Source organism: Octopus sinensis, linkage group LG14 (assembly GCF_006345805.1).
Source record: "Octopus sinensis linkage group LG14, ASM634580v1, whole genome shotgun sequence".
In the NCBI taxonomy this organism is placed as follows: Eukaryota; Metazoa; Mollusca; class Cephalopoda; order Octopoda; family Octopodidae; genus Octopus; species Octopus sinensis.
In genome coordinates this window covers 19840477-19859669 of record NC_043010.1, presented here as the reverse complement: position 1 = coordinate 19859669, position 19193 = coordinate 19840477, and the positions used below count along the sequence as shown (strand labels likewise).

The 19193-nt window shown below is 38.5% G+C and overlaps 1 protein-coding gene across 3 annotated transcripts in view; it reads left to right on the top strand.

Moving 5' to 3' along the window:
* LOC115218754 (attractin-like protein 1) overlaps positions 1-19193 on the top strand; it is a 163490-nt gene that overhangs the window by 26637 nt on the left and 117660 nt on the right. For all 3 annotated transcript variants that reach the window (XM_029788665.2, XM_029788663.2, XM_029788666.2), the window contains exons 2-4: positions 14809-15015; positions 16633-16758; positions 18829-19001. In XM_029788665.2, coding sequence (XP_029644525.1) covers positions 14809-15015; positions 16633-16758; positions 18829-19001 — 506 coding nt within the window. The remainder of the gene's footprint in view (positions 1-14808; positions 15016-16632; positions 16759-18828; positions 19002-19193) is intronic.

Sequence of the window (19193 nt, the reverse complement as noted above, 5' to 3'; positions counted from 1 at the left end):
AAGTTTGTCCCAAGGCAGTATCGTGTCAGTTACACTCTGACATATTGTTTTCAAAAAGGTCCTTTCCTGTTGTCCACTGCATCGATTTAATGTCTAAAATTTCCTCCATGACAAACAAATAGGAGTCCACTCCATGGATGATGATAGCCAGCTGTGCCGTATCAATCGTGTCAGTAGTTTTCTCCACAGTAAGAGAGTATGCAACAAAATCTTTTCCTTTTTCAATCAACTGTGTTTTCAAATCAGTGGCCATCTCACACACCTGATCAGCAACCATATTTCTGCTAATACTCACATTAGCAAACAGTTGCTTCTTGTCCGGACACAAAATGTCACCCATTTTCACCACACAGCTCTTCACAAACTCTCCTTCAGTAAATGACCGGGCTGATTTTGCGATCTCCTCTGCCAACAATAAAATTTAACCGACATAAAACTTGCTTTAACAGCAGCTTCACTTTGTGATTTTGCTTTGGTTAAAAAAGTCTGTTGTAATGTGAGATTCCTCTTCAACTCTTCTACCTTTCATTGCTTCTGATCAGCAGTGAGGTATTTATACTTGTCCTCATGTTTTGTCTTGTGGTGGCATTTGAGATTATACTCTTCAAGTACAGCAACATTAGCACCAAAATTAATACACATGGGTTTACCATCGATGTCAGTAAACATGTTCTCAGTTTCCCACCGGATTTGAAAGGTTCTGTTTTCAGTATTGACTTTTCTCTTGACCATTCATATAGATAGCTACTACTACTGAATGATGTCACTTGAAAATGGTCACCCGAAAGAGCAGTAAGGCGGCTGTTGTGGTGCATTATGGGATTAGTAGATTTTGCATCATCAGTGCTTCACAACGTGCAATTAGAGAATCGAAGGAGGTGTTTCTCAGCCTACTTTGTTGCAGTTACAATAAAGACTTGTGACTATTATCCTGCCTCTTTAAGGTGTGTTTTTTTTTGTACAGACAGGGTGTAGTAGTTACAGTTGTATTGTTTCTAGTCGTGTATTAAATTATTGCTACTTACACCCTTAGTAAGAAAGGTAGTGCAGTCAGTGCTATATATAATGTAAAGGCCTGCTTTAGCCACACCCTTTATAAGTGTAATTGTAACAAGAAGGCATGGGTGTTGCTGAGGGCAGCAAAGTGCTCTATTTGCTGATGCCACCATTTGGACCAATTTCATGCTGATATCAAAATGGTCCTGCAGGTCGGATGAAATTGCTACACAGGCCAGGAGTTTGACATGTCTGCTCTACATCATCTTGACTTCTTTTTCCTCCTCTGCATTGTTGTCAGCCAGGGAGACACAGGTCTTTCTCTTCTCTTACCTTCCACTGTCCATTTTACTGTCTCATGTTTTAGCTGGTCTTCAGGCTGAGACCAAAGCACATGACCTATTTTTACTCTTTTACACGTTTCAGTCATTTGACTGTGGCCATGCTGGAGCACCTTTAGTCGAACTAACTAACCCTAAAACTTCTTCTTTGTAAGCCTAGTGCTTATTCTATCAGTCTCTTTTGTTGAACCACTAAGTTTCGGAGACATAAACACACCAACATCATTAATCTTTAGGACTTGAACAGCAGTTTATCGTAAAATCATGTCATTTGGTTATCAGCATCCTTGGTGAGGTCTTACTTTCAAAGATTTCAAAACTATTAGCTATACTTTGATTGCTGCACCTTGGTTCTCCTCACTGTACAGGTGAAGTTTCATTACAACAAAATTGGTGGAAGATAAAAAAGATTTGTTATGATGAAAAATTTGTCCTAACGAGATCGTCAGAAACTAATTGTGAAGAGACTTTCTCTTTACCTGTGTTAAAAATATGAATATTTCAATGTCATGTCAACAAGGAATAAAAATCTATCATGGAATATTTGGTTAGTACAAGACTCATTCTGTGTTGTTTCAATAGGATTTTTACTACTCTGGCATAGGCATGGCTGTGTAGTAAGAAGCTTGCTTCCCAGCCACATGGTTTCCGGGTTCAGTCCCACTGCATGGCACCTTGGGCAAGTGTCTTCTACTATAGCCTTGGGTTGACCAAAGCCTTGTGAGTAGATTTGGTAGATGGAAACTGAAAGAAGCCCGTCGTGTGTGTGTATATATATATATATATATATATATATATATAATGTATGTATATATTTGTGTGTCTTTGTCCCACCCCCATTGCTTGACAACCGATGCTGGTGTGTTTACGTCCCTGTAACTTAGTGGTTCAGCAAAAGAGGCCAGTAGACTAAGTACTAGGCTTACAAAGAAGTCTTGGGGTTGATTTGTTCCAGTAAAGGTGGTGCTTCATCATGGCTGCAGTCAAATGACTGAAACAAGTAAAAGAATAAAAGAAATACTGAAATATTTATTATATGGGTATTTGTAGTAATGGAATTTCACTTGTATTGAGGTGTTTCTTATTAGTGTTGTATAATAAGATATTTATACTTCACTCTTTCATCATCATCATTTAATGTCCCTTGTCCATGCTGGCATGGGTTGGATGGTTTGACCGGATTGGTGAACTGTACCAGACTCCAGTCTGATTTGGCATGGTTTTCTATGGCTGGATGCCCTTCTGAATGCCAACCACTCCAAGAGTGTAATGGGTGCTTTTATGTGCCTCTGGCATGTTTTCCATTTGCGTGACACTGGAGTGCTTTTACATGCCACTAGTATGTGTGCCAGTTTGCATGACACCAGTATCTGGACAACTGCGATTTTCCTTGGCCTGATGGGTCTTCTCAAGCACAGCATAATGCCAAAGTTCTTGGTCATTGCCTCTGAGAGGCCCAACACTCAGAAGCAACTCAACCACTTTGCCTCCATGAGGCTAAACACTCGAAAGGTGTTCTTTACATGCCACCAGCATGGGTGCACTTGACTTGATGGGTCCTCTCCAGCACAACACATTGCCTAAGTTCGAAGATCATGCTTCACCACCTCATTCCCTGTCTTCCTGGGTCTACTTCTACCACAGGTTTCTTCCATCATTGGAGTGTGACACTTCTCCACACAGCTGTTATCATCCATACACATCACATGACCATACCAGTGCACATCACATTTGATGCCTCTTATGTCCAACTTTTCTTTCAGAACTTTTACACTCTGTCGAACATGCACACTGATATTGCACATCCAGTGAAGCATACTGGCTTCATTTCTTTCAAGCCTACACAATATCCTTGGCTGTCACAGCCCACATTTTACTGCCATGCAGCATAGCTGTTTGCACACAGGCATCAAACAATCTGCCTTTCACTCTGAGAGAGAGGCCCTTTGTTGCCAGCTGGAGTAAGAACTTTCTGAACTTTGTCCATACTAATCTTATTCTCACAGCTATGCTCTCGGAGCGTCCACCTCCACTACTAACTTGGTCATCTAGATAACAGAAGTTATCTACTACATCTAGCTTGACTCCTGACAGTTGATGGAGTCTATTTTCTGAATGTTTTCAGCATTTATTGTACCTGTGCATCTTCCACATACAAAAACTAGTTTCCCTGTTAACCTTCCTCTGATATTGCTGTACCTTTTATGTGTCTAAAGCTTACACTGGGTGCATCTTATGGAGTTTATACCTATACCTGTTCTCCAGATTGAGCAGGGCCGTCAACTTGAAGGGATTTGCGATTTGGGTTATTTCAATGACACGTTTCTTTTGTTTACTTGATGATTTTTTATTACCTCCAACTTAGCGAAGGTGGAGGTATTGTTTCAGTTGAGTATGTTTGTCCGTGGACAAGATATCTCAAGAACCGCTGGATGGATTTGGATGAAACTTTCAGGGATGTTTGGCCTCGTGCCTAGCATGAACTGATTAGATTTTGGGATTGATCCTGTACCGGACAAGGGTTCTGGATTATTTGTTATATTTACTTTACTTTACATGAATTACTACGATCTCTGATTATCTCTCTTGAAAGCACACTCATGGTTCCATGTAAATTATGATGGCCTCTTTGTTTCTAAAGTTTTATTTTTGTTTCTCTGTTCTTAATTTTACTCGCATCTCTATCTTAGTAGAAACTAATGGATAAAGACATCAAACTACATAAACAAACTGCAGCCAAACCATTCAGAAATTAAATAACACTAGCATATTCAGTAACAATAATAAATTTAATTTATCCTCAACAATTTTTAGTTTTACCAATTTCAAATTTAGCGCTCCTGTTTAAAACCTCTTACCTACTTGACAATTGCATTTCTAGCTCTGCCTTGAAGGAAGCTTTACTTCTTGGACTCAAGTTTTTGTGTGCAATGATGTTGTTAAACCTCCGTTAACAGCACCGTATGCAGGTCCTTTCCATTTTCTTTCCCACATGGATAATTTTTTTACTATAGACCTTAATGGTCGTAAAGACACTATATCAGTGAATAGACTAAAAAAGACCTTTGTAGAGAAAACTGTCCCTGTTTCCACTGCAGATGACACACACAGCATTACAAACATGGCCCGCAAACCCACCTTCATATTCCATGACTACCATTGGGATTGATCAGGTACTGGACAAGGATTCTGGATTAATTTTCTGCTTTTTTTTTACTTAATTTTGAGAGCAGTCACGTTCATTTTTACTATTCTTGTTTCAGAGAGCAGTTGAGTTTATTTCAGATATTCTCATTTTAAAAGTCATCTCTGACTAATTGTTGAGAGGACGTTGGTGTTGCCTTGGCAGAGGTTTGTGCTCTCTGAACGCTCTTGTTATTCTTTGTCTTTTTGATGTTTTATTTCTGAACAAAACAATGCCTTCATAATCCAAATCCTAACCCTAACCAAATGCTTTCTATAAACTAGTTCAGTTCCTTCCCCTCCATCTCCGTTTCCTTCATGATATAATTTGAACAACAAGACAGAGCTGATAGAACACCTCCTTGCAGCTCTCCATTGCCAACTTTAAATTTATTTGTTGACTATGCTTACTCAACATGTACTTCTTTGTTGTATTTGCACCTATTAGATTGACATACTTCCCCAGCAAACCATAACAATGTACTACCTTCCAAGCAGTTTAGCTTATCTGCACTACTCAAGGACCTGATAAAATCTACAAAAGCTGTTACCAAAAGCTGGCTATTGTTATGCTTTTGTACAAAGGTATCCGGTTGCTGTAGTGTTGTGATTTCAAGAAACCTACTTCTTCATGCCTTGCTATTTTTACTCGTTTCAGTCAGTTGACTGGCCATGCTAGAGCACCGCCTTTACTCAAACAAATCGACCCCAGGACTTATTCTTTGTAAGCCCAGTACTTATTCTATTGGTCTCTTTTGCTGAACTGCTAAGTTATGGGGACGTAGACACACCAACATCAGTTGTCAAGTGATTGTGGTGAGACAAACACAGACATATAAACACCTATGCATGCACACACACACATATGATGGGCTTCTTTCAGTTTCCATCTACCAAATCCACTAAAAAGGTTTTGGTCAACCCGAGGCCCTAGTAGAAGACACTTGCCCAGTTGCTATGCAGTGCGACTGAACCTGGAACCATGTGGTTGGGAAGCAAGCTTCTTATTTCTTTACTGCCCACAAGAGGCTACACACAGAGGGGGACAAACAAACGAATTAAGTCGATTATATCGACCCCAGTGCATAAGTGGTACTTCTTTAATTGATCCTGAAAGGATGAAAGGCAAAGTCGACCTTGGCGGAATTTGAACTCAGAATGTAAAGACAGATGAAATACCGCTAAGCATTTCACCTGGCATGCTAACGTTTCTGCTAGCTTGCCGCCTTAAAGAAGCAAGCTTCATACCACCCAGCCACTGCTGCACCACCCCTTAGTCTAATTTTCAATGACACTCTGTCTCCCATTCAGGATAACCAAACTGAACTCTTTTAACATTGTGCCTCTCAGGGTTTTTTTTGCCTTTCCAACTGCCATACTCTCTGAGACTCTCCCCTCTCCTCCATTTAGGTATCTTAGTCACTGCTACAACAATATTACAAAGCAGCTTCAATAATGGTCTTGTAGTCACATGTTTATCTGTTTTTAGCGTTGGTCCTGTAGCTCCCTATAATCCAGGAGCCTGTCCGTTATTTTTAATCGCTCAAGGACATTCAAATGATCACCAGCCTGTCTTTTTTCATAGAGATGTATCTCGGACTACATTATCGTGTCCTTTGTTAAGATGATTGGGTGTGGTTTGAGGGAGATTTCACTACTATTTCTGGCAGACTGAGCAACCATATAGAGCACTAGTTCTCAACCATGGTCCATATGGCTTTCAGGGGCCTACTTGACCCATGGGGGTTCATATGAGGTTTAGTTGTTAAAAATTATCTGCAATAACTTGGTTATACTTCTACAATAAATAAAATATTTTAACAACTTTTTTAATACGATTCTTTATAATATTTAATTATAAAAATACAATAGGATTTTTTTAAAACATCGAATGACTCAGCGGATTCATAAGTAAAAGAAAGGTTGAGAAACACTGACTTAGAGATTATTTCCTTGGCCTTTGTTGATCCATGTTATTGTGTAGTCTCAGATCAGCCCTGAGACTCAATGATGGGATAGTATTTGAGGAAGATTTAACTGCAATTTCTTGCAGGGTGTGTGGTTCACATTGCGTGTGGGCTGTAGCATAATAGTAAGGACATGTACTGCTTACACTGGAGGGCCAAAACCGACCTCACTGGTGCTGGTACCGCATAAAAAGCACCCTGCCCACTTTGTAAAGTTAGCATTAGGAAGGGCATCAAGCTGTAAAAACCATGCTAAAGCAGACATTGGAACTTGGTTGGTGCAATCCCCTGGCTTGTCATGGCAGATGGATATGAAGTGATTTTGATGAGGATTGTGCATTTATGAAAAATGGCATTGTTGGTTATAGGTCCCTAGTTGTCCAGTCTAATTTCTTTTCTAATTTCAGTGCATTTCTGAAACGGTAATATTTTGACAGACAAGGACAAAATAGATGATTCACTGTTCTGAATTATTTTTATAAATTCATTCAGTCATATAAAGAACGAAAGTTATTAAAATGTAAAATTGCATGAGAACTTCCTAATGACCTCCAGTGTGTGGATGTGAAATACCACATATATGTTTACATTTAGAAATACATGTAGTAATATAATACTCCATTTGTGTACGGTCAGTGAGCCACTTCATAGTTGCTAGAGAAACTGTCTGCATTCTCCTCTTGGGAAGCTCCAACAAGCTGTGCAGTGAATAAGCAACTTTACACTGATTCATATATATATATATATACACATACACACATGTACAGGGTGTAATGGGTAAATTGTCGCCATTTTATATTTATAATTTCATGCTTGCCCATTGTTTGTTTTTGATTTTGTTGACTGTACAGTATAGTAGGGCCAGAAATTTGGAAACGACATGCTTTACTGCATATAATCGGTTGGTAGGTTGCTGTGTGTGTGTGTATATATATATATATATATATACACTACCGTCAGAAATTAATTAGCACCCTTGATTTGCTCACCATGAAGCATGGTGGGGGTGGTCTGATGGTGTGAGGGGCGTTCAGCTACAGTGGTGTTGGGCGGCTCTATGCCGTCGAAGGCAACATCAACGCAGCAAAGTATGTTGAGATAGTACGGGATACCTCTTTGGTGGCGAGGAGTACGTGCTGGCCAGTCACCTGACCTGAACCCTATTGAGAACCTCTGGAGTCGATTGGGTAGGTATTTGAATGTGCAGCAATACAGGAACCGACACGAGCTGTTTGGGGTACTTCTTGCTGCATGAGGGGCCATCCCTGCACAGTACCTGCAGGCACTCATAGACAGCATGCCGACCCGCGTAGCAGCTGTCATTGCTGCCAAAGGAGGAGCAACAAGATATTGACTAAATTTCACGATTAATAACAATTATGTGGTGTGCTGGGATATGTTTTAATAAATTTTTGATTAAAAACGAGTTCATTTCTGATAATAAGTTAATTAAATTAAGAAAATGTAAGACAATGTAGAAATTTGAGAAGTGCTAATTAATTTCCGACGCAAGTGTATATACAGACTAGTGCATGACCTTTTTTTTTTTTATACCTGGAATAAGCAATACTTTATTTCATTGAAGTATAGGTGTATATTCTACAAAGAATTAAGTAAAAGAGAGTAAAACGATGTTGAAATTTTAAAAAACAGATTTAATAGATCAAAGTATTCATTTTTGTTTTTATTTCTCAGCATTTTATACTACAGTCAAACAATATGTATATAATATTTTTAGTGAATTTAATATTTTCATAATCGGGACACATGTGAAGTCCTCATGGTATCATAGTAAATTAACTTTGACCAGCAAAAACCATTATGTGTGCGAGTATGGGTGTCTGGTGGGGAATTTGTTACTCACCAGGTAATTTCAGGTCCGGTCCCATTGTGTAGCATCTTGTTGGAGGTCTTCTACTATAGCCCTTTCCTGACCAAACTTTTCCAAGTGGATTTGGCTGATTTGGAAAGTGAAAGAAGCCCATCTTACATGAATATATATATATATATACATGCATACAGACAGAGCTGGGCATAAGTCCGTTAATTGTTTATTAACGAACTTAACATTTTTGTTAACAATTTAACTTTTAAGTTAACTTTGAAAATCATTAGCGGACTTATTAGCTTCCATTAGCTGAAGTCCGTTACCCTCAAAATTTCATAAAAACTGGTAAACGTTTAAAAGTTTCTATTATTTATAAATTGCCTTAGCATATTTAATATTGTACGCCTCATTCTTTCAATCCCAATATAATGCCACTTATTATTATAAATAACTTGTAGGACCTTGTTTGGCCCTGCTTGGATTTGAAACCAAATCCATCCACTTGTTGCTAGCAAAGACAGCAGGAAATTTCTTTGTCCTGTCAAGAGGGAACAGTGATTGATGTTTCCACTTGATTTGTGACCTTGCTGAGGTGAATGTCAACAGAGAAAATATTGACTTCTATAAAGGGGAAAAAATAAATGGAAGGAAAAAAGTTGGTAAATATTTCGGTGTGAACACAAATAGCTGTTACTTGGTAGCAGGGCATGCTAGAAATAGCAGCCGAATCTGTCCTTTTCTGGAAAAAGGAGCTGTTTACGCATGATTTCACATTTGTTGACAGCATGCAAAATAACCTGGAAAAGAAAAAAAGATCAGTGAAACAAAACTCTTGGTGGGAAACTTCGAGGTCCCCCCCTCCTTTTTTTTCTGGAAAAAAGTGGCTTGCGGTGGGTTTGGAGGTCAGATATGTTGAATGCACCTTAAAACATCCGTCAAAAGAAATTCCACCCTAAGGTACAAAATATTTACTGAAAGAATAAAATCTTGTACCAATTATTTCTGTATTTTAATTAATTCAAATTAATTTACCTCATCTTGAAAAGTGGCAAAACTTTTGTCGGTTGCCATCTGGGATAATTTTAGTAACAAATCAAACCGGTAAGATGCATTAAGAAATCCAATTTTAGTGTTTATCCATAATGTTATTTCTTTTACACCTGTTAATTAAATTTGCTTCCCATAAAAGTCAAATTTACTCAACAAGATCAGCTAAAATTATGTAACTATAAACCAGTGAACAAATAAGCATTATGTTTGACAGATTGATATGAACACTAAAGATGTTTTTTCTTACGCACACACACACAACACGGCCTTGCTCGGTTGGGACTACACACGTGTTACTTAGACGTCAACATTCCATAAAATTTGTTCATGGGGAGAAAAATATTGAAAAATATCAATAGATGTGTGAGTAAGAAAGAAAGGAGGAGGGAGGTTTTGGGATGTTCTAGAAACAGCAGCCAGCTGTCCCTTTATTCACACATTTTCCTCTGAAATTATTAACAATTTTTTTTTTTAAACTGAAAATGTTTCTCTCACAGGTTTTAAGTGAGTAGTGAGAAAAAAAAAAGAAAGACATGGCCAAAATCGTTTCAGGCTAGGGTGGTGAGGGGGGTGGGGTGGAAAAAAGAAATTTTCAAAACTTTTCCTTTTTCCTGAAAAGATGCCTCCATCATTCTGAAGACTTTGGCGAAAACATTGGGAAAAATCCCTGTCAAAATGGAGAAATTCCAACTTATGTGGCCATCTGATCCAAAACTCTGTTTTCCAGAACTCCGCACCCTTCCAAACATTTTGCCTACAATTTTCTTTGTAACTGTAATCTACACTGTTTGAAAGGTATTTGTATAAAATTTCATAAAAAAATACATATTTTCCAGAAAGTTAGGAGAGGGGAAATACTGGGTCCTGTGAATTTTCCAAAACTCCTCTCCCCAACTCCTCGGAAAAGATTTGTTTTTTCAAACAAATCTTTACAAACTTTCAATCTACTGGATATAAGTGATTATTTGGGAAAACTTTCATTAAAAAGTATCCATTTTTTCTGGAAGTTATGTAGCAACAAAGTTGGTGGGGTATTAAACTGTAGTTATGCCTTTTTTCAATAAAAGTTAACGTTAACAAATTAACGTCAACTTCTGTTACATTTTCAAAGAATTAACGGATTAATGATTAACGAAGTTAACTTTTTGGTTAATGGATTAACAATTACCAAGGTTAACTTTTTGATTAATGCTGCCCAAATCTATGTGTGTTTGTATGTGTGTGTGTGTGTGTATATATATATATATAAACACGATTTTCTGTGACCGTTGCCAGTACCGCCTAACTGGCCCTCGTGCCAGTGGAACGTAAAAGCACCCACTACACTCTCAGAGTGCTTGGCATTAGGAAGGGCATCCAGCTGTAGAAACTCTGCCAAATCAAGATTGGAGCCCGGTGCAGCCATCTAGTTCACCAGTCCTCAGTTAAATTGTCCAACCCATGCTAGCATGGAAAGCGGATGTCAAACGACGATGATGATGATGATGATGAGATCAAAACAGTTTGATTCAGACTCCTTGGTACTCCAAGTCTGAAGCATGTGGCTAGTCTTTGGCCATTGGGGTCTGACTGAAAGTTTGATTGAAGGGAGTCAATGTTGATCACTGGATGTTAGCCTGCGATTGGTCAAGAAAGGTCACGTGGTATGATGTCGGTATTTCAGCGACAACAATTAATTGGAAAATACCGCATGGAGAACAAGAAATTGGTCTTGTGGTTAGGGGGAAGTAGGAAGGGGTGGTAGATGGAGTGGGTATGTATGTTTATATGTACATGTATTTGCCCATGTATCTGTGTGTATGCATCCGTACTTATATGAGTGTGTATGTGTGCTTAGATGTACATTCAATTATCCACACGTGCACTCGCGCACACACACCAATATACATACATACATACATACATACATACATACATATATATATATATATACGAGGGGCGTTCAATAAGTAATGCCCCCTGACCCACTTCCCATAGCAGTAGAGCAACGAAACTTGGCACAGTTATTAGTCTTTTTCTACATAGGAACCACCCAGAGTTACGCATTTCTCCCATCGTTTGATGCAGCTCTGAAGACCGTTTTTGTAGAAGACCCCAGCTTGGTCCTCCAACCACGACGTGACTTCAGAAATCAAGGCTGCATCATCTGGGAAACGCTTTCCTTTCAAAAACAACTTCATGGCTGGGAAGAGGTGAAAATCAGAGGGTGCAGGTCAGGAGATGGGGGATGAGTTAAGCTTCTCTTAATTTCCTCAAAAGTGAAGCATAATAGACTCCTGTAATTGTGGCACCCTTTGCCAAGAAATCTGTCATCACTACTCCGTCCTGGTCCCAGAAGACTGTGAGCATGACCTTGCCAGCGGAGGGCTGCACCCTTGCCTTCTTTGGAGGAGGTGAGTCACGGTGCTTCCACTGCATTGACTGGGCTTTGGTCTCTGGATCATAGTGATGGACCCAGGTTTCATCCTGTGTAATCAGTCTTTTGAAAAATTTTGACTCATCTTCTTGGCACATCTCCAAATTCATCCTCGCGCTATCGACGCGTTCTTACTTCTGGAAAGGTGTGAGCAGCCTGGGAATCCATCTGGCAGACACCTTTTGCATATGCAAATGGTCATGAATGATAGTTTCCACAGACCCGGTACTAATCTTGACCTCATGGGCTATTTGGCGAATAGTTATGCGTCGATCTTTCAAAATGGCAGCCTCAACTTGACGGACAGATGCCTCATCAATGGCAGAAGGGGGCGACCAGATCTGGGAGCTGTTTCCACAAAGTTCCGACCATGTTTGAATTCACGATGCCAGCGTTTTACAAGGTCATATGATGGGGCATCATCACCATAAGTTACTTTTATTTCATCAAAAGTCTCCCGTGGTGTGCGTCCTTTCAAATACAAAAACCGCATCACTGCTCGACACTCAACAGGCTCCGTTTCACACTTGACTCAGTTCAAACACCTGTAAATCAGAAACCACAATTAGTTCAGAGCTGTAATTTGCCACTTAATCTATAGAGATATAGGTAATTGCACATGCAAAATTTCAGCTAGATCAAACAACTGCAAGTGGGTCAGAGGCATTACTTATTGAACGCCCCGCGTATATATATATATATATATATAGGTTGTGGTAATAACAATGGTGGATTGGTTGTAGTGGTAACATTTGATTGCTATTTCTAGCAGATATAGTGATTATGTATTGGTAGTAGTGTAGTGGTAGCAAAAGTGTTGGTGGTGGTAGTGTTGCTGTTTTAAGAACAACAATAGCTGTTCTGTTAAACTGGATTAGATATAACTGTAGTTTGGATTAACAATACAGTGTGTGTGTACTATATAGCTAAATAGCTATATGTTGACTATGTTTACCCTCATGAAGGTGTGTGTGTGTGTGTCATCATCAACATCATCGGTGTCGTTTAATGTCCGCTTTCCATGCTAGCATGGGTTGGGACAATTTGACTGAGGACTGGCGAACCAGATGGTTGCACCAGGCTCCAATCTTGATCTGGCTGAGTTTCTACAGCTGGATACCCTTCCTAATGCCAACCACTCCGAGAGTAGTGGGTGCTTTTACGTTCCACCGGCACGAGGGCCAGTTAGGCGGTACTGGCAGCGACCTCGCTCAAATATTTTTATACATGCCACCGGCACAAGTGCCAGTAAGGCGATGCTGGTAACGATCACACTCGAATGGTGACTTTTATGTGCCACTGGCATAGAAGCCGGTTAGCCGCTCTGTCAATGAAAATGCTTGTATGGTGCTCTTTGCGCCCCACTAGCATGGATGCCAGTCATCGAATTTGATTTCGATTTGTGTATACACACACACACGCAAATGGCCCATCCTTGTTTTGTCCTGTCTGTCTTTTTGTTTTTCCTGTCCATCTTCGTATCATCTATCTGTCTGGATGTTTTATTGTCATCTGAAGTGTTCATGTTCCATGTTTTGGATTTATATATATATATATATATATATATATATATATATACTCACACATGTATATATATAAAGTAAACAGAAAATGGAGAAATATTGATCAACAACAATTGACTAACATCAATTATTTATTAATTCAATACAAATAGGCCATGTCCTATCTAACAGCTGTTTCTGCTTCCAATGTTATATGGTACTGTCATTGAAAATTCTGAAACTAATATTCATCATATTTGGTAATACAACTGATCTGGAACATGGATCATCAGAGTGAAGAAAAATACATACATAAAAGAAAAGAAGAAGAGCCTTGAGAAGATGGAAGGCTGAATATATTTAAATCCTACCATTTTGCTTATGCATCATTTTGGGATGTTGAGTGAATGACTAAACCTAAAATAGTAATTGGTGGGTTAATTTTTCTATGGGGCAACAGGGGGATAAGTAATAAAAAAAAAAAATATGTATGTCTTTTTCTTCACTCTGATGAAGCTCCATGTTCTAGATTGGATGTTTTACCAAATATGATGATTATTATTTTTATAATTTTCAATGGCAGTACCATATAACATTGGAAGCAGAAGCAGCTGTTAGACGGGATGCAGTCTATTTGTATTGAATTAAAAAATAATAATTGATGTAAGTCAATTGTTGTTGATCAATATTTCTCCATTTTCTGTTTACTTTAAATTTGATTCCTGATAAACTCATCTTTATCTTTGTCATCATCTGTAACCTATGAACTTAATATGCTTGCATGTGTATGTCCAGGGTTAAACATAGGTAATTATACCGGTAGTATAATGAATACTTTTATCCCTTAGATGGTTATCCCAACCTCTATTAACCATATATATATATATATATATCATATGTTTGTTTTCCATACTGGCATTATCTTTAGATTTTTGGATGGCAAACCTTCTCCCAGGTAGGAGACAGGGCCATGGTAGGATTTCCCCCAAGGAACAGACTACTTTTCGGTACTATAGATTGATCCTGCTGTTGTTAGGTACACTTGGGCATTAAGAGTTTAGGCCAAGGGTAAACTACAATATTTTTCTTTATTGCTACTGATTTCTCAGTGAGTTCTTTACTACTCTGGTATTAGAACTGGCAGAAATGTTAGCATGCCGGGCGAATTGCTTAACGATATTTCGTCTGCCACTACGTTCTGAGTTCAAATTCCGCTGAGGTCGACTTTGCCTTTCATCCTTTTGGGGTTGATTAAATAAGTACCAGTTATGTACTGGGGTAGATATAATTGACTTAATCCGTTTGTCTGTCCTTGTTTGTCCTCTCTGTGTTTAGCCCCTTGTGGGTAGTAAAGAAATAGGTATTAGATAGTCAACTGAGAGGGCCCCACTTGAGTTTTCATTGTTGGGTTTGAAGGATTTTGGTGGTGGTTGTTGGGTGCTCATGTGTTATGTGTATGTTCAAGTATTGCTATTATTGTAAATTAATTATTCATCTTGTTGTTGTTCTTCTTCTTGTATTTCAGTCTCATATCCATGACAGGTTACGTTACAGATGGTCCTGCAAATTATTCTGAAAATTGTAAATGTAGCTGGTTGATAAACCCCAACACGACAAACAGCAGCCGTCCAATTCACATACAAATGCTGCATTTCATCACAGAATGTGGATGGGACCACCTCTATATTTATGATGGGGATTCTGCTTTCTCCACACTCCTTGCAGCCTACAGGTAAACATTCCTACTGAGACTCTAGCAATTATTTTAGTTGTTGTGGATTGGGCAGTGGAAAAAAAAAAAGTTACCTTTTGGGAATTACTTATGTACCTTCATATTTGTAAGTTTAAACCTTGATGTTGTTGAGGACTTCACCCTTCATTCTCTGCAGATCAATAAAATAGTAGTAAAGTAAAAATTTTAAAGTACCAGTAAAATACTGAGGTGTTTAATTCTTTAGCATTCAGATTACTCTGTCAAATGCAATGCTTATTTATTCACATTGTTTTGAATTAATCATGCATTATCTCATCTCTGAGATTTCAATAATGTGATTGCTTATTTTTAGAATGACATTATAGGATAGGTGTGAAAAGCCAGATCTGGTCAGAGTGAACATAAAACAAGTAGAATATTTGGGCCGGATGTGGCCCGTTTAAATGCTAAAGGACTAAATCAAGTATATGCACCCTGAAGTTTGTGGCATTGTGCTGGTATCAGAAATCATTATTATAAAGGTGTAGATTCCGTCGAGGTCGGCTTCACTTTTCATCCTTTCGGGGTTGATAAATTAAGTACCAGTTGCATACTGGGGTCGATCTAATTGACTGGCCCCCTCCCCCAAAATTTCGGGCCTTAGAAAGGATTATTACAAAGGTGTAGCATTGTGGAAAATGTTACTGCCCCGAACTAAATATTTCTAGTAATTGTCAAGCCAATCAAGTAGTGGATTGCCAGAATTAGAACATGAAATTAAAATACCTTGTGGTGTTTAGGAATGGTCCTTACATTCTCAGTTCAAATCTTGTTGGTATCAAACTTAGTTTTTCATCCTTTTAGGGTCAGTAAAGCAACAGTCAGATAATGGAATCGGTGTAATATTCCTGTAATGCTTCTCTGATATGAATTGAATTAGTGTAGAAGAGGGAGAAGAGATTGCTCTCTATCAAATTGGGAAAAAATTAATTACTATAAAGTTCTCCATTGATTATATTAGTGTACCTATTGTAGAAAGAATTATTATTATTATTTATCATTATTATTCCGAGTTCTACTTTGCCTTTCATCCTTTTGGGGTTGATTAAATAGTACCAGTTACACACTGGGGTCAATGTAATTGACTTAATCCCTTCCCCCAAATTTCAGGCCTTGTGCCTACAGTAGAAAGGATTATTATTATTATTAAGATGGTGGCGAGTCGGCAGAATCGTTAGCACACGGAGCAAAATGCTTAGGGGCATTTCATTTGTCTTTTTTATGTTCCAAGTTCAAATTCTGCCAAGGTGAACTCTGCCTTTCAACCTTCTGGGGTCAATGAAATAAGTACCAATTAACGACTGGGATCAATTGATTTACCCTCTCCCCTAAAATTGCTGGCCTTGTGCCAAAATTTGTAATCATTAATATTATTATTGGCAGCGTGCTGGCCAAATCATTAGCATGGCAGGTAACAGCCATCTTTACATTCTGAATTCAAATTCTGCTGAAGTTGATGAAATAGTACCATTTGAACACTGGCGTTCATGTAATCAACTTGCCTTCCTCACTGAAAAAACAATTTTAGGTCTTGTGCCTACAGTAGAAAGAATTAACATTGTTATTATTATTATTATTATTATTTATTTATTTCAGTGGGGTCATCATTGAAGATAACAAAGAAGAGTCCAACATAGAAATTACAGCCAAATCAGGGTCAGCATATCTGATGTTTTTCAGTGATTTAGCATTTAACATGTCTGGATTCAACATAAGCTACAGGTAAGTGTTGGCTGGCAAATAGTTTTATTTTTATTGAAGGCAAGGTCAGCCCCATTCTGTGTAATGATTAAATACATTTCTGCTGTGACTGTCCTGTTTTTCCCAACCCTTGCATAATTAAGATGCCAGAAGGACAAACTGATTTTGTTGTTGCTGTTTTAGAGTTATTTTACTGGAAGATTTTTTTTTTCCAGGTATGGCAGTATGGTAAAAAGTTTACTTCTTAACCACTTGGTTCCAGGTTCATAGCTTGGTACCTTGGCAAATGTTTCCTAAAATAGTCATGGGCTGACCAAATCCCTTGAGTGAATTTGGTAGACGGAAACTAAAACAAGCCCGACATATGTGTGTGTTTGTGTCTTTGTGGCTGTGTTTGTCACCCATCACCACTGGACATCTGTTGTTTGTGTGTTTACACCCTTATAACTTAGCAGTTCAGCAAAAGAGACCAATACAATAAGTTCCAGGTTTAAAAAAAAAAAAACAAGTGCTGGGGGTTGATTTTGTTCAACTGAAATTCTTCAAGGCAGTACTCCAGTATGGCCACAGTCCATCGACTGAAACAAGTAAAAGCTAAAAGATGGTGATAAGAGTCTGGGCAGAGACCTTGTCCTCTGCAGTTCACTCCTTGATTGATATGATTGATGCAAAAGATGCTCAGTCATTGTAACCTTTTTAGCTCGTCCCTAGATTGATGACATTGATGTAGTGGACATTCACTGGCCTTGACCTTTAGTGAAAGAAAGATGGAGGTGGGGGGAGAAGTGGCCTTGAACTTGTTTAGTTTTGAACAGTTGGAAGTTGGAATCATGGGAAAATGGTGCTGTTGGGGTGGAGAGATTTAGTGGGATACAAGTTAAGGTGAAGAAGGATTGGCTGAAGTGTTTAGTGTGCAATTTCAGGTAAATTTATAATGTGATGGTGGTGGTGTTGTCAGTTCTGTGAACATTTAGTGTCCTCTGGGGTCAGTCGACAAACTTGCTTATGTCCTGGGGTTGATTAAATAATGTAGCAGTCAAATATTCTACTCAAACTGTATCATCATCATCATCCTCATTTAAAATCCGTTTTCCATGCTGGCATGCATTGAACAGTTTGACAGGAGCTGTCAAGCCTGATGGCTACACCAGGCTCCTTTCATCTGTTTAGACTTGGTTTCTATGGCTGGATGCCCTTCCTTATGCCAACCACTTTACAGAGTTTACTCAGTACTTTGTGTGGCACCAGTACAGGTGCCTTTTACGTGGCACCAGTACTGGTGATTTTGATGTGACACCAGCAACAGTGTGGGTGTTTTTTATGTGGTACTAGTATGAGTGCTTTTTACCTGGTGCCAGGACAGAATCTACCTAATCTGAGGCCTTGTACCTATGTTAGAAATAGTATTATATTGGGTCATACCATAAATAATGTGGTTTTTTTCAATTGCATGAACTAAAAGTTGGAGGGAGACAGGATAAACGACCTGCATCAACTTGTTATAAAAGCAGGTAGTAATTTTACCTTGTATTTATTCTTAGTGTAAGTTTTGAAGAGTGCAGTTTGATTTTAACAGTTATTTTTCAAAGTAATAATGGAAGTGACAAAGGAGCATATTCGGCATATTTTGCTTTGGTCGACCACACACAGCGAGGATGACATTCCAAAGGTTGGAGCAGTTTGAATAGGAAATGATGCCCCACCCACTATATTTACTGGACAATACCCCATCTGATTATCATTTATTCTGCAGTCTTCAAAATCATTTCGATGGAAAAAATGTGAATTCTGTAGATGAGGTCAGAACAGCACTGGAGGAGTATTTTTTGTCACAGACAAGTAAAGAGGGGCCTTGCAAGTCTACCAGATAGATGGAAGAGCATTGTAGAAAAAGAAGGAGAGTATATTTTAGATTGAAAAAACTTTATCTTAATTTTGAAAAATATAAGAAGTATAAAAAAGCGCATTATTTATGGTTTGATTTAATAGTTAAGGTCAAGGTAGGCTATCACTTTGTATCATACCAACTTATTAAAAGAGGTATGAATATCACTTAATCTTGTTTAAACTCCAGTTTCTCTTTGTTTTCAGAGTTGGTGGCTGTCCATTAAAGTGTTCAGGTCATGGTCTTTGTGAAAATTATGTGTGCCGGTGTCAGAAGGGTTATGTGGGCGATGGCTGTGAGATTGAACTCTGTCCAAATAATTGCTCCAACCACGGAAATTGCTGGAACAATCAGTGTGAATGTGATACAGGATATATTGGTGAGGAAAACATTTTAGACATCATTATCATGGTTGTGTGTTTTTTTTTGTTGTTCACTCTTTGTCCTCTTATTTTTCTATCCATGGCTTCCATTCCATATGTCTTTGGTTGTCTTCTTGTGTTTAACATCTTCTTGTATTTCTATGTCATCTCTCTTGTCGTCTTTCATCATTATCTTGTATCTTCATCTT